We start from the raw sequence: 26143 nt of genomic DNA on the forward strand, positions 1-26143 counted from the left end.
GAGGCAAGTGTGGCAGTGCCATGTGGCTTCCTGCTGCATTTGCTGTCCCTCTGAAATCCTGACCTTGGGAATGTCTTCATAGCTGGGCTCCAGGGTGGAGCATGGCAGTTTCAACGTGGTTCTGCAGGTGTCAATGGTGACATTGTGACACAGAGATGCTTCCCACTCCCTCCCCTGGGCCCTATCCCAGAAATCACAGAATCACAGAAGTGGTGGCTAGGAATGGTCTTTACCAAAATAGCCCTCTGCACTTCATAGGATCATGGAATTGTCTGGGTTGGAAAAGCCCTCTGAGATCACTGAGTCCAACCAGCAACTCAACCCCATCATGGCCATCAAACCATGTCCCCAAGAGCCATGGCCACACACCTCTGGAACACCTCCAGGCATGGGGACCTCCCTGGGCAGCCTGTGCCAATCCCTCACCACTCTTGCAGTCAAGAGATTTTTCCTCCTCTCCAACCTACCCCTCCCCTGGCACAATTTCAGGCCATGTCCTCTCCTTCTATCACCTAATACTAGGGAGAAGAGACCAATGCCCACCTCAGTGCAACCTCCTTTCAGGGAGCTGTAGAGAGCAATCATCCCAGCTGGGAAGGAAAAGTTGCAAAAGGACTTTGCTGTGGACTGTGAAGTGCTTGGGAGCTCTTGGGCAGAGCTGCCTGCCTGGAGCTGTGGCATGAACAGCTCAGGAGGAGCCACTCCAGCCCCTTGCAGGGCAGAGACCAGCTCCATGCAGTCAGAACCACAGAAGGGTAGGGGTTGGCCTCTGCACTTCATCTGGTCCAACCACCCTGCCAGAGCAGGATCACCCAGGGCAGCTCACACAGCAACACAACCAGACAAGTGTCTTGGAAGTCTCCAGAGAAGGAGACTCCACAACCTCTCTGGGCAGCCTGCTGCAGTGCTCAGCCACCCTGACAGGAAAGAAGTTTTTCCTCACTCAGGATGCAGTTATCTCCCTTTTCTCCTCCTTTATCTTCTCAAGGCCATCATCCTTTCCCTGCCCCATGTTCCTCAGCACCACATCATCATCCTTTCCCTGCCCCATGTTCCTCAGCACCATGCCACCAGCCCTCCTCCCCTCCCCTGCCCTCAGGGGGACAATTCCCAGGTCAGTTCCACTGTCCCCATCCTGCCCCTGCTCAGGGGTTGTGCTGTTCCAGGGCAGTGCAATTCCTCACCCCCTTTACCCTGACCCAGGAGAGCCCAAAACCCACTGGAGTGACTGCTGGGGGGCATGCAGCTACTGCCTGTCCTCTCTGCAGGGCTGGCCCCTGCTAGAAGAGGGGAGCAGGGCAGCATCCCCACACTCAGGTGGTTGAGGTTAGGAGCTAAACCCAAATGCCATCATGAGCTCAGCTGGAAAAGCCTCCCCTTCCCAATATACATCAAGACAACCATTGGAAAATTGCTTTTCTCTGCTGCTTCCTAAGCCCTCTGGCTTAGAGTTTAAAGCCTTTTGTCTGTGAGCAGGAGGTTTTTGAAAGTCCTTTTTTTTTTATTTCCTTAAGCAAACAGTCCATCTAATATCCAGCCTTGACGAGCTGAGGCTTAAAGAGAGAAGAAAAAAATGAAGGGAGGAGAAAAAAAAACAAACAAAAAAAACCAAACAACAAAACCCCAAATTAGCAAACATTGTGACACTTGCCAGGAAATCACAGGACTTGGCAATGATAGGGGTGAAGCACCCAGAGCTTGGGGGGTGGCACAGCTCCCAGTAGGAAGGCAGAATGAAGCAGCCAGAGCTTGGGTGGCACAGCTCCCAGGAGCAAGGCAGAGGTCCCTGGGCCCCCTGGGAGTCTGTGATGCCCAGGGGTCAAGGGGGATGAAGCTTCTTGTATCTGTTGCCCAGTGGGGACAATAAACATGCTTCCTATTTATGAGATCATGGAATCAGAGGCTTGTTAGGGTTGGGAAAGCTCTTTAAGGTCATTCAGACCAACCAGCAACCCAACCCCACCATGGCCACCAAACCCTGTCCCACAGTGCCATGGCCACAGCTTTCTTGAACACCTCCAGGCATGGGCACTCCACCACCACCCCTCTGCCAATCCCTCACCACTCCTGCAGCAAAGAAATTATTCCCCATCTCCAACCTAAGCCTCCCCTGGCACAATTTCAGGCCAGTTCCTCTCCTTCTATCACCTGAGACTAGGGAGAAGAGCCCAACCCCAGCTCACTGCAAGCTCCTTCCAGGGAGCTGTAGAGAGCAGTGAGGTCTCTCCTCAGCCTCCTCTTCTCCAGGCTGAACACCCCCAGCTCCCTCAGCTGCTCCCCCTAAGACTTGTTCTGTAGGTGCCAACACCCAGGATGGTGAAGGCAGCAGCAGAGAGAGGAGGGACCCTGCTGGGTTGGGCATGGTGAGGGGGGGTCTGTCTGAGCCCCATGGGAGCAGAGTCCCAGGACTCAGCTGACACAGTGCTGCCCAAATTGGGATTCACCCGGTGGAGCCCCAGGCACTGAGGATTTCACAGACTAATTTTTGTCCTAGCTCTGACCAGCCCTGGAGCAAACACCACTTTGGGTAGTGCTTAGCCAGGCCAAGTGCTGAGCTAATATTCAACCCTCCCCAGCCATCCATTCCTACTGCTTTTTATGGGGAAGAGGGAAAGGATGGAGTCTCTCTTCATGCAGAAGGCACAGAGAGGGCTCAGCAGCACAGCCATGAGGTTGGGTATGGCCAGTGCCATACCTCCAGGCTGTAAAAGGGACATCCTGCAGGATGCTCAAGTGCCAACTTGCCCCTGCCTCAGCTCTGAAGTGCTTGAGTGCCTGGAGGTGGCAGCATCTTCCTCCCCAGGAGCTCAGCTCCCTCTGCCCTGCCCAGGGGACCACCCTTAAGTGGGGGTCAGCCTGTTCTGCCAGTGATAGGACAAGGGGAAAGAGCCTCGAGTTGTGCCAAGGGGTGCTTAGGTTGGACACAAGGAACAATGTCTCCCACAAAAAGGCTTGCCAAGCCCTAGAACAAGCTGGCAGTGATGGAGTCCTCATCCCTGGAGAGAGTGAAAAGCCCCTGGAGATGTGGTGCTGAGGGCCATGGCTTAGTGGTGCCCTGGCAGTGCTGGGTTAAAGGTTGGGCTGGATGATCTGAAAGGTCTCTTCCAACCAAACCAGTTCTGTGATTCTGTGATCCTTCAGCTTTATCCTCAGCATGACTTAGGTGGGATGGAATCTCTTGGTGGTCAGTTTATGCTCACCTGTCTTGTCCAGTCCTTTACTTACTGCACCCCAAGGTGCTGCAGTGACCCTGGTCAGCACAGGAGAGTGTCCAGGCAAGAACCTTTCTGCACCACAACCCTTGGCAGCAACTCTAAACCACGAATGTCATCACTGCTAGGAGAAGCCACTGGCTGGGACAACATGCCCTGGACTTCAGAAAGTGCCAGCACTGAGCAGGGACTGAGCTGAGAATTCAGAACAGAGATTGTTCTGCTCTAGCTCAGACCAGGAGGAGTGGAGAGCAAGCAACTGGAGAAGAGAAGGCTCTAAGAAGATCTTCTTGTGGCCTTCCAGAATCTGAAGGGGGCTACAAGAAAGCTGGGGAGGGACTTTGGAGGGTGTCAGGGAGTGATAGGACTGGGGGGGGGGATGGAGCAGAACTAGAAATGGATAGATTCAGATTGGGTGTTAGGAAGAAATTCTTCCCCAGGAGGGTGGTGAGAGCCTGGCAGAGGTTGCCCAGGGAGGTGGTGGAAGCCTCATCCCTGGAGGTTTTTGCAGCCAGGCTGGAGGTGGCTGTGAGCAACCTGCTGTGGTGTGAGGTGTCCCTGCCCATGGCAGGGGGTTGGAACTGGCTGAGCCTTGAGCTCCCTTCCAGCCCTGACAATTCTATGATTCTAACTTGGCTCCAGAGGAGAGGAGAGCTCCTATAGAGATACACATCAGCAGGGGGGGAAGCTGAGGGCTGAAATCCAGTCCCTGTCTTTGCACATACATCCTGCAGCCTCTGCCATGTGCTCCTAGAACCACATTACACACCTCCCTGAGTTTGTCTGCAGGCTCCAGCTGCTCCCTCCATGGTGTGGCACAGCACACTGGCTCCCTGCCTGCTTATGTCAAGTCTAGGTCCTCCCCAGCACCTGGGAGATGACCCTGGGGAACACTGGCTCCTTCCTCCATACTGCTCATCCTCCTCTGTTTTCCCCCCACTTAATTCCTTGAATCTCACCAGCCCTCAGCCCAAGGGACAAGTGGATCATGTAGTGAGTGCATGAAGAGGTCTGAACATGGGCAAGGTGTATGGCTCTGCAAATGCTGAGGGGCCTGGAGCATCTCTGTGAGGAGCAAAGGCTGAGAGCCCTGGGGCTGTTGAGCCTGGAGAGAGAGCAGCCCCAGAGGGGATCTGAGCAATGACCAGCAAGAGCTAAAGGGTGAGGAGCAAGAGGCTGGGGACAGACTCATCCAAGAGGCACAGAATGTAATCCTGAAGATGAGGAGAAACTCCTTTGGTGTGAGGGTGCTGGAGGCCTGGAGCAGGCTGCCCAGAGAGGTTGTGGAGTCTCCTTCTCTGGAGAGATTCCAACCCTTCCTAGCCATTTTGATCCTGTGGGTGCCCTGCTTGAGCAAGGGGGTTGGACTGGCTGACCTCCAGAGGTCCCTTCCAACTCCAACCCTGCTGGCATTCTGTGATGACCCAGACCTGTCCCACTGCCTTCCCTACAGTATGGACCTAGTGGAGCACTCTTGGGATTCAGAGGCTTCTTTTTATTTTCACTTTGCAATGGGAGCTAAAAAGCTCTTCCTTTGGAGAAGCTTCCAACACTGACTGGCTGTAGCTGGTGCAGTGCCACCAGCTGAATTCATCTTGCCTGCATCTGTAATCACTGCTCAGCTTAGTGTTTGAATGCAGCCTCACTGAGCTGCAGAACTCATCCAAATCCATGTGGGGAATGCATGAAATCACCTTGGATGGGGCAGGAAAGTACACAGCAACATCCACCCTCAGCCTGCTTTGATCACACACACACACAAAAAGAACCCAACCCACAGTGATCTCTCTCTCTCAGATTCTTGGCTTGACTTAGGATTTAATCATAGAATCATAGAATCACAGAATCATAGAATCATAGAATCACAGAATCATAGAATCATAGAATCATAGAATCATAGAATCACAGAATCATAGAATCATAGAATCAAAGAATCATAGAATCATAGAATCAAAGAATCATAGAATCATAGAATCATAGAATCACAGAATCACAGAATCACAGAATCATAGAATCATAGAATCACAGAATCATAGAATCATAGAATCAAAGAATCATAGAATCATAGAATCACAGAATCATAGAATCATAGAATCACAGAATCATAGAATCACAGAATCATAGAATCATAGAATCAAAGAATCATAGAATCATAGAATCAAAGAATCATAGAATCATAGAATCACAGAATCACAGAATCACAGAATCACAGAATCATAGAATCATAGAATCACAGAATCATAGAATCATAGAATCAAAGAATCATAGAATCATAGAATCAAAGAATCATAGAATCATAGAATCACAGAATCATAGAATCATAGAATCATAGAATCATAGAATCATAGAATCAAAGAATCATAGAATCATAGAATCAAAGAATCATAGAATCATAGAATCACAGAATCATAGAATCAAAGAATCATAGAATCATAGAATCACAGAATCACAGAATCACAGAATCACAGAATCATAGAATCATAGAATCACAGAATCATAGAATCATAGAATCACAGAATCATAGAATCAAAGAATCATAGAATCACAGAATCATAGAATCATACAATCACAGAATCACAGAATCATAGAATCATAGAATCACAGAATCATAGAATCATAGAATCACAGAATCATAGAATCAAAGAATCATAGAATCACAGAATCATAGAATCATACAATCACAGAATCACAGAATCATAGAATCATAGAATCACAGAATCATAGAATCATAGAATCACAGAATCATAGAATCATAGAATCACAGAATCACAGAATCATAGAATCAAAGAATCATAGAATCATAGAATCACAGAATCACAGAATCATAGAATCAAAGAATCATAGAATCACAGAATCACAGAATCACAGAATCATAGAATCAAAGAATCACAGAATCATAGAATCATAGAATCACAGAATCACAGAATCATAGAATCACAGAATCATAGAATCATAGAATCACAGAATCACAGAATCATAGAATCAAAGAATCACAGAATCACAGAATCATAGAATCAAAGAATCACAGAATCATAGAATCAAAGAATCACAGAATCACAGAATCACAGAATCAAAGAATCATAGAATCATAGAATCAAAGAATCACAGAATCATAGAATCATAGAATCACAGAATCACAGAATCACAGAATCATAGAATCAAAGAATCACAGAATCATAGAATCAAAGAATCATAGAATCACAGAATCATAGAATCATACAATCACAGAATCACAGAATCGTAGAATCATAGAATCACAGAATCATAGAATCATAGAATCACAGAATCATAGAATCATAGAATCACAGAATCATAGAATCAAAGAATCATAGAATCATAGAATCACAGAATCACAGAATCATAGAATCATAGAATCATAGAATCACAGAATCACAGAATCAAAGAATCATAGAATCACGGAATCATAGAATCATAGAATCACAGAATCATAGAATCATAGAATCACAGAATCACAGAATCATAGAATCACAGAATCATAGAATCAAAGAATCATAGAATCATAGAATCACAGAATCATAGAATCAAAGAATCATAGAATCACAGAATCATAGAATCAAAGAATCATTGAATCATAGAATCACAGAATCATAGAATCAAAGAATCATAGAATCATAGAATCAAAGAATCACAGAATCATAGAATCATAGAATCAAAGAATCAAAGAATCATAGAATCATAGAATTAAAGAATCATAGAATCATAGAATCAAAGAATCAAAGAATCATAGAATCATAGAATTAAAGAATCATAGAATCAAAGAATCATAGAATCACAGAATCATAGAATCATAGAATCATAGAATCACAGAATCAAAGAATCATAGAATCACAGAATCATAGAATCATAGAATCACAGAATCATAGAATTAAATAATCAAAGAATCATAGAATCACAAAATCATAGAATCATAGAATCAAATAATCAAAGAATCATAGAATCATAGAATCATAGAATCATAGAATCACAGAATCATAGAATCACAGAATCATAGAATCATAGAATCACAGAATCATAGAATCATAGAATCATAGAATCACAGAATCATAGAATCATAGAATCACAGAATCATAGAATCACAGAATCATAGAATCACAGAATCATAGAATCATAGAATCACAGAATCATAGAATCATAGAATCATAGAATCACAGAATCATAGAATCAAAGAATCACAGAATCATAGAATCACAGAATCATAGAATCATAGAATCACAGAATCAAAGAATCATAGAATCATAGAATCAAAGAATCATAGAATCATAGAATTAAATAATCAAAGAATCATAGAATCACAGAATCATAGAATCATAGAATCAAAGAATCAAAGAATCATGGAATCATAGAATCAAAGAATCATAGAATCACAGAATCATAGAATCATAGAATCATAGAATCATAGAATCAAAGAATCAAAGAATCATAGAATCATAGAATCAAAGAATCATAGAATCACAGAATCATAGAATCATAGAATCAAAGAATCATAGAATCACAGAATCATAGAATCATAGAATCATAGAATCAAAGAATCATAGAATCACAGAATCATAGAATCATAGAATCAAAGAATCATAGAATCACAGAATCATAGAATCATAGAATCACAGAATCATAGAATTAAATAATCAAAGAATCATAGAATCACAGAATCATAGAATCATAGAATCATAGAATCAAAGAATCATAGAATCACAGAATCATAGAATCATAGAATCATAGAATCACAGAATCAAAGAATCAAAGAATCACAGAATCATAGAATCAAAGAATCATAGAATCAAAGAATCAAAGAATCATAGAATCATAGAATCACAGAATCAAAGAATCATAGAATCATAGAATCAAATAATCATAGAATCACAGAATCATGGAATCATAGAATCACAGAATCATAGAATCAAAGAATCATAGAATCATAGAATCAAAGAATCAAAGAATCATAGAATCATAGAATCAAAGAATCATAGAATCACAGAATCATAAAATCACAGAATCATAGAATCACAGAATCACAGAATCATAGAATCATAGAATCATAGAATCACAGAATCATAGAATCACAGAATCATAGAATCATAGAATCATAGAATCATAGAATCAAAGAATCAAAGAATCATAGAATCATAGAATCACAGAATCATAGAATCACAGAATCACAGAATCATAGAATCATAGAATCAAAGAATCATAGAATCATAGAATCACAGAATCATAGAATCATAGAATCAAAGAATCATAGAATCACAGAATCAAAGAATCATAGAATCACAGAATCATAGAATCATAGAATCACAGAATCATAGAATCACAGAATCATAGAATTAAATAATCAAAGAATCATAGAATCACAGAATCATAGAATCATAGAATCAAAGAATCAAAGAATCATAGAATCATAGAATCATAGAATCATAGAATCACAGAATCATAGAATTAAATAATCAAAGAATCATAGAATCACAGAATCATAGAATCATAGAATCATAGAATCACAGAATCACAGAATCATAGAATCACAGAATCACAGAATCATAGAATCATAGAATCACAGAATCAGAGAATCACAGAATCATAGAATCAAGGAATCATAGAATTAGTCAGAGTTGGAAGGGACCACCAGGATCATCCAGTTCCAACCCCCCTGCCATGGGCAAGGACACCTCACACTAGAGCAGGCTGGCCAGAGCCTCATCCAGCATCAACTGCAGCAACTTTTTGCAGGTTGCTCTGGATGGAGGGAGGAGAATTTCTTTCTTCTCACAGGCCAGCAAATTTCTACATGCTTTAGAATCACAGAATCCCAAAATCAGTTGGGTTGGAAGAGCCCTTGGAGGTCATCAGGTCCATTGAAGTGTCCATTGAAGGTCCATTTCCATTGAAGTGTGGGAAAATTCCTAACAGTATCTGCCCCTTTATGAGCAAAATCCCTGCTAGAAGCATGGAAGAATATTGCTTAAGGGTTAAACAACAGGGAGAGGTCTTGTGGTTAAAGCTCCTGACTGCCACTTAGGGAACCCAAACTGCCTTCCAGGGGCCACCACAGACTTCCTGCTGTGTCCTATCCCCTTAGTGCTTATATTCCTCCCCCAAAGCAAGAGTGATGAATGCCATTTCCCTGCTCCAGTGGGAGGCTGGGAGGACAGCTTGGTCACACTCAGAAAGAGCTGAGGTGCTCCAGCAGCAGAGAGTGCAGACAAAGGCCCTGCTTGTGCTGACCACCCATCTGCTTGAGATGCTCTCCTCCCTTGATGCAGCCAAGAGGAAGCTTAGCAAAAAGCATTTGCTGCCACAGAGGTGTGGTGCTGAGGGACATTGTTGAGTGGTGCCCTGGCAGTGCTGGGTGAACAGTTGATCTTGAAGGTCTCTTCCAACCCAGTCAGTTCTCCCATCCTCAGATGCTCATGAGATTGCCTTGGGTGCCAAGCAATGTGCACTTGCAGCCCAGAAAGCCAACCAGAGCCTGGGCTGCAGCAGGAGAAGTGTGGCCAGCAGGTCAAGGGAGGTGATTCTCCCCCTCTGCTCAGCTCTGGTGAGACCCCACCTGGAGTACTGCATCCAGTTCTGGAGCCTCTGTTACAAGAGGGATATGGACATGCTGGAAGGTGTCCAGAGAAGGGCCACCAGGATGAGCAGAGGGCTGGAGCACCTCTCCTATGAGGACAGACTGAGAGAGTTAGGGCTGTTCAGTCTGAAGAAAAGAAGGCTCTGAGGTGACCTTCTTGTGGCCTTCCAGTATCTGAAGGGGTCTCCAAGAAAGCTGGGGAGGGACTTTTGAGGGTGTCAGGGAGTGACAGGACTGGGGGGAATGGAATAAAGCTGGAAGTGGGGAGATTCAGGCTGGAGGTGAGGAGGAAGTTCTTCCCCATGAGAGTGGTGAGAGCCTGGAATGGGTTGTGCAGGGAGGTGGTTGAGGCTCCATCCCTGGAGGTGTTTGAGGCCAGGCTGGATGAGGCTCTGGCCAGCCTGATGTAGTGTGAGGTGTCCCTGGCCATGGCAGGGGGGTTGGAACTGGCTGCTCCTTGTGGTCCCTTCCAACCCTGACTGATTCCATGATTCTATGACCTTTAAGGTCCCTTCCACCTCAAGCCATCCCATGATGATTCTCTGTTTGGCCAGGCAGGAGGGAAGGACTGCTGGGCAAACCACTCCCCACAAGCAGGGCCAGCCAGCACCTTATGCCTGGAGACCTTTCCTGCCCCACAGGAGCTGTGTGACACAGCTGCTGTTTGGTGACTCTGCTCCCCTGCAAGTGATGCTAAAAATTCTTCTGCATCCAGCCATGCCTGGGGAAGCTGCAAGTCTAACTAGGGCAGCTCAGTTCCAACCTGCTTTTGTTCCTTCCTCCTGCCTACCATCAGTATTAATATCACCTTGTCAAGCTGATCTTGATGCACCAGCCCTCTATAGCCCTGCTTCAGTGCAAGGGGGAGGGAGAGGGGGCAGGAAAAAAGCTGCATCCCAGGGAGCATCCCTTCTGCCAAGGTCTGGCACCATTCTTCTCATTTCCCAGAGGGAAGCAATGAAAACCCAGGGCAGCCAGCACAGTTCATTCAGGAGAAGAACCCCAGGAGCCTCTGGGTCCAGTGACCAACACCCAAGCTGTTGTCAGGCACCAGAAGGGGCTTGTTGCTGGTTGCATTGAAGGGAGGGAAGCTTGGGAAGGGTCCATGCTGGCATCTCAGCTTGCTAGACCTAAGATGAGGCTTAGCATCAGGAGCAGTGGCAGGAGAGCAGAGCCTGCTGTGTGATTCCTGGGATTCCCTTCAAGACAGGACTGGCTGAGGGGAAAGCACAGCCAGAATCATAGAATAGAATCAGTCAGGGTTGGAAGGGACCACAAGGATCAGCCAGTCCCAACCCCCCTGCCATGGTCAGGGACACCTCACACTACATCAGGCTGGCCAGAGCCTCATCCAGCCTGGCTGCAAACACCTCCAGGGATGGGGCCCCAACCACCTCCCTGCACAACCCATTCCAGGCTCTCACCACTAAGAAACAAAGAATAGCCTGAGCCAAAGTCCAGGAGTGACTTCCCAAGAGCTTCCTTCTCTGGGCTGGGCTCAGAAAGCAGCAGGAGCTGCTCCTGCCCTCTTAGCTGAATCACTTCTCCTACATCCTCTTCCTCCTGCCTGCCATAGCTCACCTGCAAGCACCTGAGGAGCAACCTGTGCCACCTCCTGGCTTGGTTAAGAGGACAGGAGGGCCCTGCACACAGTTTTCTGAGGGAACCTGATACCACTGCTGCCTTTCAACCTTTTCACAGCTGAAGGATGTTGAAGACCCGTGTTGCATTACCTCATGGTGGTTCTCTTCTGGTAGAAGGCACTAGCAGAGGTCACCAGGCTGTTGTAGAACCCCTACCTGGCACTCCCCAAGCCCAGGGTATGTCCTCTGAATCCTTACTCTACAGTCCCCAGCCAGTGAATTAGTTCAGTGCTAAGTACACCTTGAGCTGTGTGCTCATCAGTGAAAGGGAGGAAGAGGCTAAGGTAGCAGCTGGGCTGTGCTGCAGATAACCTTCCATCCATGAACTAGGCAGGGATGCCTGGGTGGAGACATCTTTGCAGAAGCATCCAGAGTCAGAGGAGGTGGATCCTGCTCGTGACAAGCCCAATTAGAACCTCAGCATGTGCCAGGGCATTGTGTTGGAGCTGACCCTTGGGTGCCTCTCTGCAGGGAGGAGAAAATAGCCCAGCACTGACTCAGCTGCATCTGTTGGATCCCAGAACCACAGAGCTAACCAGGCTGGAAATGACCTTAGAGGTCACCAAGTCCAGCCTATCACCCCACACCATCTGATCAACTAAGCCATGGCACTGAGTGCCTCATCCAGCCTTATTTTAAACACTTCCAGGGACAGTGGCTCCACCACCTCCCTGGGCAGCACATCCCAGTGGCCAATCTCTCTATCTGGGAAGAATTTCTTCCTCACCTCCAGGCCAAACCTCCTCTGGCACAGCCTGAAACTGTGTCCTCTCCTTCTGTCACTGCTTGCCTGGGAGAAGAAACCAACCTGGCTACAACCTCCCTTCTGGCAATTGTAGAGGGCAATAAGGTCTTCCCTGAGCCTCCTCTTCTCCAGGCTAAACACCCCCAGCTCCCTCAGCCTCTCCTCATAGGGCTGTGCTCCAGCCCCCTCCCCAGCCTTGTGCTCCAGACCCCTCCCCAGCTTTGCTGCCCTTCTCTGGACACGTTCCAGCATCTCAACATCTTTGTTAACCTGAGGAGCCCAGAACTGGACACAGTACCCAAGGTGTGGTCTAAGCAGTGCTGAGCACAGGGTAGGATGACTTCCCTGCTCCTGCTGGCCACACTATTCCTGCTCCAGGCCAGGATGCCATTGGCTCTCTTGGCCACCTGGGCACACTGCTTGGCTGATGTTCAGCCTACTGTCAACCAGTACCCTCAGGTCCCTCTCTGCCTGGCTGCTCTCCAGCCACTCTGACCCCAGCCTGTAGCTCTGCATGGGGTTGCTGTGACAATGTGTAGAACCTGGCACTTAGGTGTGTTCAATCTCATGCCACTGGCAAATGGAGCTCTGCCTCTTCAAGCCAACACCACACCAGCCAACAGAATGAGGGTGTCCCCACCCCTGGCCTTCCCTTCAGGCAGGAGAAGTGGGCAGAGGCCAGGATGGGCAGGACAGAGCAGCTAGGCAGATGTTCCCAGGCTTGCTCTTCTCAAGTTCTCACTCCTCTGCCCTGCAGACCAAGGTCCAGGCTGCAGCCACTGCTGCACCATGGCTTGAGGAGCACTCAGGACATGAGCTCAGCATCAGTGCAGGCTGAACACCTCAGAGTGTGAAGAGCCAGCTGGATGCAGCCTGCCAAAAGATTGCTGAGGTGCCACCTTTGAAGGGAGACCAACCCAACAGGCTTTTAACCATTTCCTTGCCATTAACCTCAACAGATGTGACTGTGCAGATCTGTGTGAGTTGTGCCACAGCTGTCCAGCTCTGAGCACAGCCTGCAACCTCAGCTGTGCTTCTTCACACAAGCAAGCAGCAAGCAGAGCCCTTGGCATAGGCACTGCAATCCTGGCAGAAGGTTCTTATGGTGGCAGAGTGCCTGGGGAGGGGTCCTCATCCATATGCTGCATGTGGGCTGCTGCCACCAGACTGTTCCCATGGGATAACTTGGGCAGAGAGGAACCTAAAGAGGTTCAACAAGGATAAGTGCAGAGTCCTTCATCTGGGAAGGAATAATAAACTGCACCAGTAGAGGCTGGGAGGTGATCTGCTGGAGAGCAGCCCCATGGAGAAGGACCTGGGGGTGCTGGTGGACAAGAAGTTCTCCATGGGTCAGCAATGTGCACTTGTGGCCAAGAAGGCCAAAGGGATCCTGGGGGGCATCAAGAGGAGTGTGTCCAGCAGATTCAGGGAGGTTCTCCTCCCCCTCTGCTCTGCCCTGCCCTGGTGAGACCTCACCTGGAATATTGCATCCAGTTTTGGGCTCTCCAGGTTGAGAGGGACAGGGATCTGCTGGAGAGAGTCCAACAGAGGGCTACAAGGATGCTGAAGGGACTGGAGCACTGCCTGGTGAGGAGAGGCTGAGAGCCCTGGGGGTGATTAGTCTGGAGAGGAGAAGACTGAGAGGGGATCTGATCAATGTTTATCAATATCTGAGGGCTGGGGGTCAAGAGGGAGGGGACAGGCTCTGCTCAGTTGCACCCTGGGATAGGACAAGGGGCAATGGATGGAAACTCCAGCACAGGAGGTTCTACCTCAACATGAGGAGGAACTTCTTCAGTGTGAGGGTCACAGAGCACTGGAACAGGCTCCCCAGAGAGGTTGTGGAGTCTCCTTCTCTGGAGACTTTCCAGCCCCATCTGGATGTGTTCCTGTGTGACCTGTGCTGGATTCTGTGGTCCTGCTCTGGCAGGGGGGTTGGACTCAATGATCTTCAAAGGTTCCTTCCAACCCTTAACATTCTATGATCCTATGATCCCATGATCCTGTGATCCTATGAGCTATCCTAGCAGCCAGGAACATGAGCCTTGCAAGTCCTTGTAGAGCACCTGCCCTTCATAGGCTCACTTGGATGAGCTCCCCTCTCTGGATTTGGGGAATGCCTTTTCTTGTGCAGTTTGCTTTTAGCAGCAGTGATGTAGTTGGGCTTCACCTCCCCGAGCCTGAGAAACAGTGAGTCAGAAACCTGCAATCTGCTTCCAAACAAAACCTCTCAGATAAAAGCTAGCAGCAGTCATGGAGCTGCTCAGCTCAGGAGTGGAAATGCTGGAGGGTTCCTCCTGTACTCAGAAACCTTCTAACCTTTCTTCAGCTCTTTTTAACCCCTGCAAGCTCTGGGCAAGGCAGGCTACAAAGCAGAGCTGAGGTGTCACTGCAGATACGCTTCCACTCCAGTGTGCAAAGCCCAGAGCTGGGAGGCAGAAGGAGCTCTGCTGGCAGCACCATGCACTGGAGATGCCATGGAAAGGGGAGAGCTGAACACCCACTCCACAGCCTCCAAAGTGGTCTCCTTTCTGCTGGTTCAACAGCTGCCAGCTTCTGAGGGGATGCTGTGTCATCAAGCCTGTTGGCTGTGACAAATAAGTATCTCCAGCACCAGTCTGGCCTGGAGATTTGCAGTGCAAAGTGGGCACGCTGGAGACTTGCAGTGCAAAGTGGGCACCCAGGAGATTTGCAGTGCAAAGTGGACACCCTGGAGATTTGCAGTGCAAAGTGGACACCCTGGAGATTTGCAGTGCAAAGTGGGCACCCAGGAGATTTGCAGTGCAAAGTGGACACCCTGGAGATTTGCAGTGCAAAGTGGGCACCCTGGAGATTTGCAGTGCAAAGTGGGCACGCTGGAGACTTGCAGTGCAAAGTGGGCACCCAGGAGACTTGCAGTGCAAAGTGGGCACCCAGGAGATTTGCAGTGCAAAGTGGACACCCTGGAGATTTGCAGTGCAAAGTGGGCACCCAGGAGGGCTGTCATCCAGCACCATGTGCAGCAGTTTGTCCACCCTGTGCCCAAAGAGGTGTCACCCCCACACATGCCAGCTCAGGTCCTTTAAAGAGCATGGGCAGGGAGCACCAGTTCTGGTGAGGCCTTAAAGAGTCCTCCAGCAGCTCCTTCCAAGGAGCACCAGCACTCTGGTGAGGCTTCAGAGGTACATCCAGCTCAGCTCCTTCCAAGCAGCACAAGCAGGGAGCACCAGCACTCTGGTGAGGCTTCAGAGGTACATCCAGCTCAGCTCCTTCCAAGCAGCACAAGAAGGGAGCACCAGCACTCTGGCGAGGCTTCAGAGATGCCTCCAGCAGAATCACAGGGCTGGAAGGGTGCTCAAGGCTCAGCCAGTTCCAACCCCCCTGCCATGGACAGGGACACCTCACACTAGGGCAGGTTGCCCAGAGCCATGTCCGGCCTGGCCTTAGACAGAGCAGGCAGTGAGGAGGACAGGCAACAGCTGAAATCAGCTCAGCATCCAAACAGCAGCCTGGCCAAGCTTCCTCTTCCCACAGCTGGATGTTAGCATGGCAGCCATGCTCTGGCAAGCTCCTCCAGCTGAACTCCATGGGATGCACAAACAAAGGAGGTCTAGCAAAGCTGTGGGCAAGGCCAGGAGGGAAAATATCTTCTGCAGCTTGAGATGAGAGAAATTCCAGGGGAGAGCAGTTCTGGAAGGCAGCCTCAAAAGCAGGGCTGAAAGTGTTGGATACCTTTGTGTAAATGATGGCTGACCCTCATGGAGACTACCAGGAGCAGACCCAGGCAACTGAAAGAGCTTCAGTCATTGGGAAACACATGGGAAAGGATGGAAAAGACTAGAGATGAGGAAGGAGAAGAAGAAGAGAGTTATTTGAAAAGGCCAAGGGGTTGTGATGGCAGTCAGGTACCAGAGCTGGGGTGCCTGGCTGGATGCATTGGAGTGGGAGTGACCCTGAGGCTCCAGACTTGCAGAACTCAGCTCACCTGAAGCCAGGACAGGCTGAGTACTGAGGATGTTGAGTATTCCTCTCTCAGCACCAGTGCCACAGTGGGAAGCAGTGCCCTCACCCAGACAGATGCCAGAGACCCTCCCAGATGAGGTTCCTATGAAGATCACAGAATCACAGAATCAATCACCCAGGTTGGGAAAGACCTCAGAGATCAAGTCCAACCTATTACCTAACACCTAACCCCTCCTGACAACTAAACCATGGCTCCAAGTGCCACATCCAAGGTTTTTTTGAACCCCTCCAGGTGACTCCACCACCTCCCTGGGCAGCACATCCCATGGCCAATTACTCTTTCTGGGAAGAACTTTCTCCTCACCTCCAGCCCAAACCTTCCCTAGAGCAGCTTGAGACTGTGTTCTCTCCTTCTGTCACTGCTTGCCTGGGAGCAGAGCCCAACCCCCACCTGGCTACAACCTCCCTTCAGGTAGTTGTAGACAGCAATGAGGTCACCCCTGAGCCTCCTCTTCTCCAGGCTGAACACCCCCAGCTCCCTCAGCCTCTCCTCACAGGGCTGTGCTCCAGACCCCTCCCCAGCCTCATTGCCCTTCTCTGGACACATTCAAGTATCTCAATGTCCTTCTTAAACTGAGGAGCCTAACTCCCAACTGGGATTGGAAGTTAGGTGTCAGGGAGGACAGGAGGGGGTGGGATGTCTCCTGCTCAGCTCCCCTCCCTCTAGCCTGCCCTGAGAGTCTGGCAGGCTGCCTCAGCTCTCCCAAACCTCTGATCCCCCAGAGTTTAAAGCAGGCACCTGAGGCTGCACCACCTCCATGGACAAGGACATGAAGGCAGGCAAGGCTTCCCAAGCCTCAGAGCCAGGCTGTAGGCAGGATCCAACCAAATCTGGAGCTAATCCCATGTTGGGAAGCCAAGGGGAATGCCACATGGAAGTGCTGCAGGCTTTGCAGGCCAGGAGTGAGAACCCCCTGAAGTTCCAGCACATAGCCTGGGGTTTAAAGGCTGCTGCTGTTCACCAGCAGATCCTGGGAGGCTGAAGGCAGCAATGCCAGCAAGAAGCTGCCCCTTCTCTGTGCTGGGTGATGGTGACTCCTTTGGCCAGCTTGCAGGAGAGGTCTTTGCTTGCTGCACTCCAGCATCAAAGAAGGATCTCACAGGCAAGAGTAATTAACAGGGAACCTTCAGTGGAGAGAGTGGAATCATAAACACACAAAGTGAAGATGGGGGAAGGGATGAAGTTCTTCATGGTATTAGCAAGAGCTGCAAGAGGAAAAGAAGACTCTTCCCTCTCTTACACCTCCACTTTTTACCACCACCTTGAAGTGTTTTGTTCCTGAGATCAGAGGAGAGCCTAGGACTCTGAAGAAGATTGCTGCTGAGCCTGCTCAGTCTGTGGGGAGCTGTGAAGGCATGAAGCTGTCACTTAAATAACAGGAGCTGGCACCAGCCCTGAGCAGATGACTGATGGTGGCTTCAGCCATCACAGTGGAGGATCCTGTTTCAAATGAGGTTTCATTCATCCACACAGAGCCCCTCACAAGGCTCTCAGGGGAGCATCTGTCACAAAAACCACAGTGCCTTTTGTGATTGCAAAAGGGCACAACAAACCCAAGCCTGCTTAGCTTCAATCCTTTCCTCTGGGTGGGGTGGTTCTTGCAAATCATGGAAACACAGAATTGTCAGGGCTGGAAGAGACCTCAAGGCTCAGCCAATTCCAACCCCCTGCCGTGGGCAGGGACACCTCACACCACAGCAGGTTGCTCACAGCCACCTCCAACCTGGCTGCAAAAACCTCCAGGCAGGAGGCTTCCACCACCTCCCTGGGCAACCTCTGCCAGTCTCTCACCACCCTCCTGGGGAAGAATTTCTTCCTAACATCCAATCTGAATCTCCCCACTTCTACTTTTGCTCCATCCTCCCCACTCCTATCACTCCCTTCAAAGTCCCTCCCCAGCTTTCTTGTAGCCCCCTTCAGATTCTGGAAGGCCACAAGAAGGTCTCCTGGGAGCCTTCTCTTCTCCAGGCTGAACAACCTCAACTCTCTCAGGCTGTCCTCAGAGCAGAGCAGCTCCAGCCCTCTGCTCCTCCTCATGACCCTTGTCTGGACACCTTCCAGCACCTCCAGAGCCTTCCTGTAAGAGAAGCTCCAGAACTGGACACAGAGCTCCAGGTGGAGTCTCAGCAGAGTGGAGTAGCAAAACTGAATGCTAAGGATGATGGGCAGCCAAGGTGTGAGTGGGGGGAGGTTTGTTTTCCAGCTTGGAGCAGAGTTTGGTTGTCTGTTTGTTCTTCCAGGTGAGCAGGGAGGCGTGCAAGCTGGTGGCACTGGGTTTCCTTGGGTGGCAGAGTGCATGGCCCCAGGGCACTGAGTGTGCTGCTCAGGGGCTCTGAGCTCTGTCTCCACAACATTCTGCCTCTCTGCTCCACTGTGGTGACACTTCCATCAGCTGTGTCCAGCTCTGGAGTCCTCAGCACAGACAGGGACCTGTGTGGCCAGAGGAGGCCACAACAAGGATGGAAGGGCTGGAAACCCTCTGCTGTGAGGCCAGGCTGAGAGAGTTGGGGTTGTTCAGTCTGGAGAAGAAAGGGCTCCAGGGAGACCTTCTGGTGGCTTTTAAAGGGGCTTCTCATAAAACTGGGGACAGACTTTTGAGCAGAGCCTGTTGTGACAAGAGGTGATGGTTTGAACTGAAAGAGGCAGATTCAGACTGGAGAGAAAGAAGAAATGTTTGACAGTGAGGGTGGGGGGAGCCTGCCCCAGATTGCCCAGAGAGGTGGTAGATGCCCCATCCCTGGACCCATTCCAGGTCAGGTTCTTTGGGGCTCTGAGCAACCTGCTCCAGTTGCAGATGTCCCTGCTGAGAGCAGGGGGGTTGGACTGGGTGAGCTTCAAAGGTCCCTTCACACCCAAACCAAACCAGTCTGGGATTCTGTGATTCCATGATTCTGTGACCTGCATTTTGGTGCCAGAGGGAAAGCATCACCAGCTGCAGGACAGGACAGGCTGGTCATGCCAGGCAGGATGTGCTGTGGCCAGGCACAGTGGGAAGTGGTTGGGTTACTGCTCAGGGCTTAACCCCATGTTAGAAGACAAAAAAGTCAGATTTAGCTCAACTGAAACAGAAAGTCAAGCTTAGACATCATAGTTGTCATGTGAATGGTTCCAGAATGACAGAGTTGGTTTGGTTAGAGGATCATCAAGTCCAACTGTTAACCTTCTTGCACTCACCAGCAAACTCACACTCACCTAAGGAAACAAGGTCTGTTCCTTCCCTACATCTCTGCCTCTCCTCTCACTGCTCTTTATTCTCTGCAAGCTGCCATCTTCTGTCTGAGCACCCAAATGGGTCTCCTCCCACCCTGCCCCTCCCCGGGGGGCAGCCAGGCTGCCAGGAGCACAGAGAGCAGAGGGTGGGAGCAGGGCTCATTCACAGACCTGCTTTGCTGTATGCCCAGTGTGCTGAGGGCATCTCATGCACATTGGATTGATGCTTCTGGGGCTAGGTGGGCATCTACACCCTGGCATGCACAGTCTCCCAGTCTCACAGTGTATCAGAGGTTGGAAGGGACCTCCAGAGATCATGAGGTCCAACCCCCCTGCCAGAGCAGCATCACTGAGGGTAGTCTGCACAGGAATGCATCCAGCTGGGTTTGGAAAGTCTCCAGAGAAGGAGACTCCACTCCCCGCTTCCCAGCAGGGCAGCCCCTAACCTGTCCTGGTGCCTGTTGTGATTTCTCCCCAGATGCAGGACCTTGCACTTGCCCTCATTAAACTTCATGAGGTTTGCCTGCACCCAGCTCTCAGCCTGTCCAGGTCACACTGGATGGCAGCACAGCCTGAGGGGCGTCAGCCAACCCCCTCCCAGTTTAGTATCATCAGAGAACTTGCAGTAAACCCCCTTTAAGAGGAACTGCAGCATCTGCATGCAGCTGAACAGCACTGAGAAAGACTTTTGTTGTGTGATGCAGCTCTGTGTTTATCACTGTGCTCCAAATTCCTCTTTTCTTCCTAAATTATATTCAGTTGGGGCTGGAGAATTTGTCTTGAATGTGAATGAACAAATGTGCTGTGGTTATGCTGTGTGCAGCTGTTGGGTTCCTCTACACATAAAAAAAAAAAAAAAAAAAAAGAAACCAAAACCAAAAATCCAAACCCCAAAACATTCCACACCAAAACGGAAAGCTTCTAACCCAAAGTTCCAGCCCTGTGGAGGCATTGCCTGTGTTGGGAGGTTTTAAACCTGGAGCAGAATGGTGGTAAATGTTTTGAAGTTGTCCAAGAAAGGTAAATCTCCAGAACCTCAGCCAGCAGTGTCCTTGGTGGCCCAGGCTAAGAAGGTCACCAGCACCCTGGCCTGGGTCAGCAATGGTGTGGCCAGCAGGACTGGAGAGGTGATGGTCTCACCTCATTCAGCACCAGTGAGGCTGCAGCTTGAGTACTGGGGTCAGTTTTAGTTCCCTCACTCCAAGAAGGACATTGAGGGGCAGGAGCAGGTCCAGAGAAGGGCAACCAAAATGGGGAAGGGTCTGGAGAACAGGGGTGGGGAGGAACAGCTGAGGGGATTGGGGGTGTTCAGCCTGGAGAAGAGGAGGCTGAAGGGAGACCTCATTGCTCTCTACAGCTCCCTGAGACGAGGTTGGAATGAGGTGGGGTTGGTCTCTTCTCACCAGTCACAACTGACAGAACAAGAGGAAATGGCTTCAAGTTACCCCAGGGGAGGTTTAGGTTGGGCATTAGGAAAAATTTCTGTGCTGAAAGGGTTCTCAAAGGCTGGAACAGGCTGGCCAGGAAAGTGGTTGAATCCCCATCCCTGGATGTACTTCAAAGCCATCTAGAGATGGTGGGACTCAGGGGTATGGTGTAGCAGTGGCCCTGGTAGGGTTAGAGAATGGTTGAACTTGTTCATCCCAAAGGTCTCTCCCAGCTATGGTGGTTCTGTGATTTATAGTCCCAGATTATCACCATCTAAGCAGGCTTCTGCATTTTGTCAGAGCAGTGCCTCTCTTGCAGCCTCAGCCCTCTGCTGGATTCCAAACTGAAGCAGATTCATCTCTCTTTGAGCTTTGACTGAAAACATCAGAGCAAGCCACCCCATCTCCTCCCACTCCCAGCAGAGAGAAGCATCCCCCAAAAGTTCCCCAACCTGCCTGTTCTGGGAGCAAGCTTCATATGCTCCAACCTCTTGTCTGAATAAACCCTAATGTGGAATCACAGAATCACCTGGTTGTAGAAGAGCTCAAGATCACCAGATGCAACCGTAACCTAACCTCTCCCTCTACACCACTGGTAGACCATGCCTGGGGAAAAGGAGTCCTGGTAGACACCAGGATGGCCATGGGCCAGCAAAGTGCATCCTGGAGTGCATCAAGAAAAGTGCAGCCAGCAGGTCAAGGGAGGATCTCCTGCTCCTCTACTCTGCCCCAGTGAGGCCACATCTGGAGAACTGTGTCCAGTTCTGGGCTCCCCAGTTGAAGGAGGACAGGGAGCTGCTTGAGAGGGCACAGCAAAGGGCTACAAAGATGATTAGGGGAGGGGAACATCTCTCTGATGAAGAAAGGCTGGGGGACTTGGGGCTTTTTAGCCTGGAGTAGAGCAGCCTGAGGGGGGGTCTCATCAGTGCTGATCCATACTGCAAGGGAAGGGCCAGGAGGATGGGGCCAGGCTGTTTTCAGTGGTGCCCAGAGACATGATGTGGAGTAATGGATGTGAACATCAAAAGGTCCATCTGAACCTGAGGAGGGACAACTTTCTTTAAGGGTGGGTGGAGCCCTGGAGCAGGCTGCCCAGAGAGGTGGTGGAGCCTCCTTCTCTGGAGGAACTCAGAGCCCATCTGGCTGCCTTCCTGTGTGACCCTTCTTCAGGTGGTGCTGCCTTGGCAAGGGGGTTGGACTGGATGATCTCCAGAGGTCCCTTCCAACCCCCAGCATCCTGTGGTTGGGTGATGAGTGACTGGGACTTCTGTTGCCCAGGAACAGCTGTGAAAGCTGTGTATTTGCACAGCCTGCAGGCAGGGCTCACCACACACACTCTTCATTTCCAGCTTTTGGTTCACTGTCAGGTTTTTATGCTCAGCTTAGTGGGGTTTGTAACACTTTTTTTTTTTCTTTTTCCCTTAAGAATAGGATTTCTGATTTTTATTCTTTTTTTTTTTTTTTTTGTCCCCTCCTTTAATGTTCAGCCATGAAAAATGAGATTGCAAAAGATTACCAGGAAAGCTGCAAGATTCATAGAATCATAGAATCAGTCAGGGTTGGAAGGGAACTCAAGGATCAGCCAGTTCCAACCCCCCTGCCATGGGCAGGGACACCTCACACTAGATCAGGCTGGCCAGAGCCTCATCCAGCCTGGCCTTAAACACCTCCAGGGATGGAGCCTCAACCACCTCCCTGCACAACCCATTCCAGGCTCTCACCACTCTCATGGGGAAGGACTTCTTCCTCATGTCCAGCCTGAATCTCCCCACTTCCAGCTTTATTCCATTCCCCCCAGTCCTGTCACTACCTGAGATCCTAAAAAGTCCCTCCCCAGCTTTCTTGGAGCCCCCTTCAGGTACTGGAAGGCCACCTTGGAGCCTTCTCTTCTCCAGACTGAACAGCCCCAACTCTTTCAGTCTGTCATCATAACAGAGCAGCTCCAGCCCTCTGCTCCTCCTCCTGGCCCTTCTCTGGACACCTTCCAGCACCTCCAGATCCCTCTTGTAATAGAGGCTCCAGCACTGGACCCAGAGCTCCAGGTGTGGTCTGAGCAGAGTGGAGCAGAGGGGCAGAATCCCCTCCCTGGCCCTGCTGGCCACACTTCTCCTGCTGCAGCCCAGGCTCTGCTTGGCTCTCTGGGCTGCAAGTGCTGACTGCTGGCTCCTGTTGAGCTTCTTATCCCCCAGCACCCCCAAGGTCTTTCCTTCAGGGCTGCTCTCCAGCCAGTCCCTGCCCAGCCTATAGCAGTGCTTGGGATTGCCTCACCTGCTTGGGGGACTACTCTCACCTGAGACTGAGAAAGATGAATGTGTGTCTTATTTTTAATTTTTTTTTGTTTGTGTGTGTTTTCTTTTTTTTTTTTTTTCCCTCTCTCTTCCTTTCTCCTCCTAGCTACCTAGACAGCTTAGATCGAATTGGAGCTGCAGACTACCAGCCCACGGAGCAGGACATCCTCCGAACCAGGGTGAAAACAACTGGCATCGTAGAAACCCACTTCACATTCAAAAACCTCCACTTCAGGTGGGTCTAAACCTCAGCTGCTTCAGCAGGTCAGCAGTGGGACACACAGCTGCTGGAGTGAGGCCAGAGGAGGGCCAGGAGGATGATCCGAGGGGCTGGAGCAGCTCTGCTGGGAGGATAGGCTGAGGGAGCTGGGGGAGTGCAGCATGGAGAGAAGAAGGGTCCCAGGGGACCTCAGGGCTGCCTGCCAGTAGCTGAAGGGATCCTACAGGAAGCCTTCTAGTAGCTGAAGGGATCCTACAGGAAGTGTTCCAGTAGCTGAAGGGATCCTACAGGAAGCTTTCCAGTAGCTGAAGGGATGCTACAAGAAGTGTTCCAGTAGCTGAAGGGATCCTACAGGAAGCCTTCTAGTAGCTGAAGGGATCCTACAGGAAGTGTTCCAGTAGCTGAAGGGATCCTACAGGAAGCTTTCCAGTAGCTGAAGGGATGCTACAAGAAGTGTTCCAGTAGCTGAAGGGATCCTACAGGAAGCTTTCCAATAGCTGAAAGGATCCTATAGGAAGCTTTCCAGTAGCTGAAAGGATCCTATAGGAAGCTTTCCAGTAGCTGAAGGGATCCTACAGGAAGCCTTCCAGTAGCTGAAAGGATCCTACAAGAAGTGTTCCAGTAGCTGAAGGGATCCTACAGGAAGTTTTCCAGTAGCTGAAAGGATCCTGCAGGAAGCCTTCCAATAGCTGAAGGGATCCTACAGGAAGTGTTCCAATAGCTGAAAGGATCCTGCAATAAGCCTTCCAGTAGCTGAAAGGATCCTACAGGAAGCCTTCCAAGAGCTGAAATGATCCTACAAGAAGCTTTCCAAGTAGCTGAAAGGATCCTACAAGAAGCCTTCCAGTAGCTAAAGGGGTCCTACAGAAAGCCTTCCAATAGCTGAAGGGATCCTACAGGAAGCCTTCCAATAGCTGAAGGGATCCTACAGGAAGCCTTCTAATACCTGAAGGGATCTGCCAGAAAGGCTGCAGAGGAACTTTTCCTGAGAGTGTCTAGAGACAGGCCAAGGGGAGATGGTTTGAAGCTGAGGCAGAGCAGGGTTAGAGTGGAGCTGAGGAAGAAGTTCTTCAGCAGGAGGGTGGTGAGACTCTGGAACAGGCTGCTCAGGGAGGTTGTGGATACCTCCTCCCTGGAGGTGCTCAGGGCCAGGTTGGTTGAGGCTTTGAGCAGCCAAGTCCTGTTGAGAGGCATCCTTGCCCATCATGGGGAGGTTGGAGTAGATGATCTCTGAGGTCCCTTCCATTCTGTGATCCATTTGTCACAGTTCCCAAAGGAGGAACTGTTCAGCTGCTTGATGGCTGCCACTGCAGAGGACATGGCACTTTGGAGGGTCAACAGTATGAAATATTTGACAACCCTGCCTTGAAAAATCACTGCTTGGAAGAGAGGAGTGCCTTCTGGTACCTTCTTCCAAGCCAAACACCACCACCTTCATTGGGAGGTGCAATCTGAGGTAGCTTCCAGTCTGATCAAGGTCATAAATGTTAAAATAGTTGGCCAAATCTTTTCCAGTCACCCTTGGTTAATATCTTGACCCTCAGGATGTCACTGGCACTCATGATGCTGTGACTCTCACAGATGCCAGTCTGTGATTCTCTGGCAGCCAGCAGAGAGGGCACGAAGATAGCAGAGAGCACACAGTATCCAGAGTATATGAAACACAAGAGCTCTTGGTCTCCACCTCCAGAGACTCTTTGGGACCCAGCATGCTGCTGAGGCTCTCCCAACAGATCCTCACATCTCTACTAGGTAACTGCTCCTCATGCTTCTCCCCAGCTCCAGGCTCCGGAGGAGAAGGCCAATCCAGTGGTGTTTGGAGCCTTCTAGGCACCACAGAACTGTGGAGGTGGAAAGAGACCTTTGAGATCATCCTGTCCAACCACCCACCTAGAGATAGCAATCCCACCACCACTGCCACTAAACCATGTCCCAAAGCATCCACATGTGGTCAGAAAGTGCCAAGACTGCTAAAGTTCACAAGCTCAAAGTTCACAAGGGACCTCTGAAGATCTTCAAGTCCAACCTCCTCTGCCAGAGCAGGACCACAGAATCCAGCACAGGTCACACAGGAACACATCCAGATGGGGCTGGAAAGTCTCCAGAGAAGGAGACTCCACAACCTCTCTGGGGAGCCTGTTCCAGTGCTCTATGACCCTCACACTGAAGAAGTTCCTCCTCATCTTGAGGTGGAACCTCCTGTGCTGGAGTTGATATCCATTGCCCCTTGGCCTATCCCAGAGTGCAACTGAGCAGAGCCTCTCCCCTCCCTCTTGACCCCCAGCCCCCAGATATTTATAAATATTTATTAAATCCCCTCTCAGTCTTCTCCAGACCAGTCACCCCCAGGGCTCTCAGCCTCTCCTCCAAGGGCAGTGCTCCAGTCCCTTCAGCATCCTTGTAGCCCTCTGTTGGACTCTCTCAAGTAGATCTCTGTGTCCCTCTTGAACTTGGGGAGCCCAGAACTGGATGCAATATTCCAGGTGAGGTCTCACCAGGGCAGAGTAGAGGGGGAAGGGAACCTCCCTGAATCTGCTGGACACACTCCTCTTGATGCCCCCCAGGATGCCATTGGCCTTCTTGGCCACAAGTGCACATTGCTGACCCATGGAGAAATTCCTGCCCACCAGCACTCCCAGGTCCTTCCCCATGGGGCTGCTCTCCAGCAGATCACCTCCTAACTCAGGCAGTGTGGTGCTGAGCTCCCTCCCACATCAGGCAGTGTGGTGCTGAGCTCCCTCCTGTGTCAGGCAGTGTGGTGCTGAGCTCCCTCCCACATCAGGCAGTGTGGTGCTGAGCTCCCTCCCGTGTC

At 49.9% G+C, this 26143-nt stretch overlaps 1 protein-coding gene across 5 annotated transcripts in view; it reads left to right on the forward strand.

Moving 5' to 3' along the window:
* LOC128973459 (guanine nucleotide-binding protein G(o) subunit alpha) overlaps positions 1-26143 on the forward strand; it is a 192077-nt gene that overhangs the window by 150045 nt on the left and 15889 nt on the right. For all 5 annotated transcript variants that reach the window (XM_054389777.1, XM_054389775.1, XM_054389776.1 and 2 more), the window contains one exon: positions 23218-23346. In XM_054389777.1, the coding sequence (XP_054245752.1) occupies positions 23218-23346 (129 nt within the window). The remainder of the gene's footprint in view (positions 1-23217; positions 23347-26143) is intronic.

Source organism: Indicator indicator, chromosome 19 (genome assembly GCF_027791375.1).
Source record: "Indicator indicator isolate 239-I01 chromosome 19, UM_Iind_1.1, whole genome shotgun sequence".
NCBI classification, from domain to species: domain Eukaryota; kingdom Metazoa; phylum Chordata; class Aves; order Piciformes; family Indicatoridae; genus Indicator; species Indicator indicator.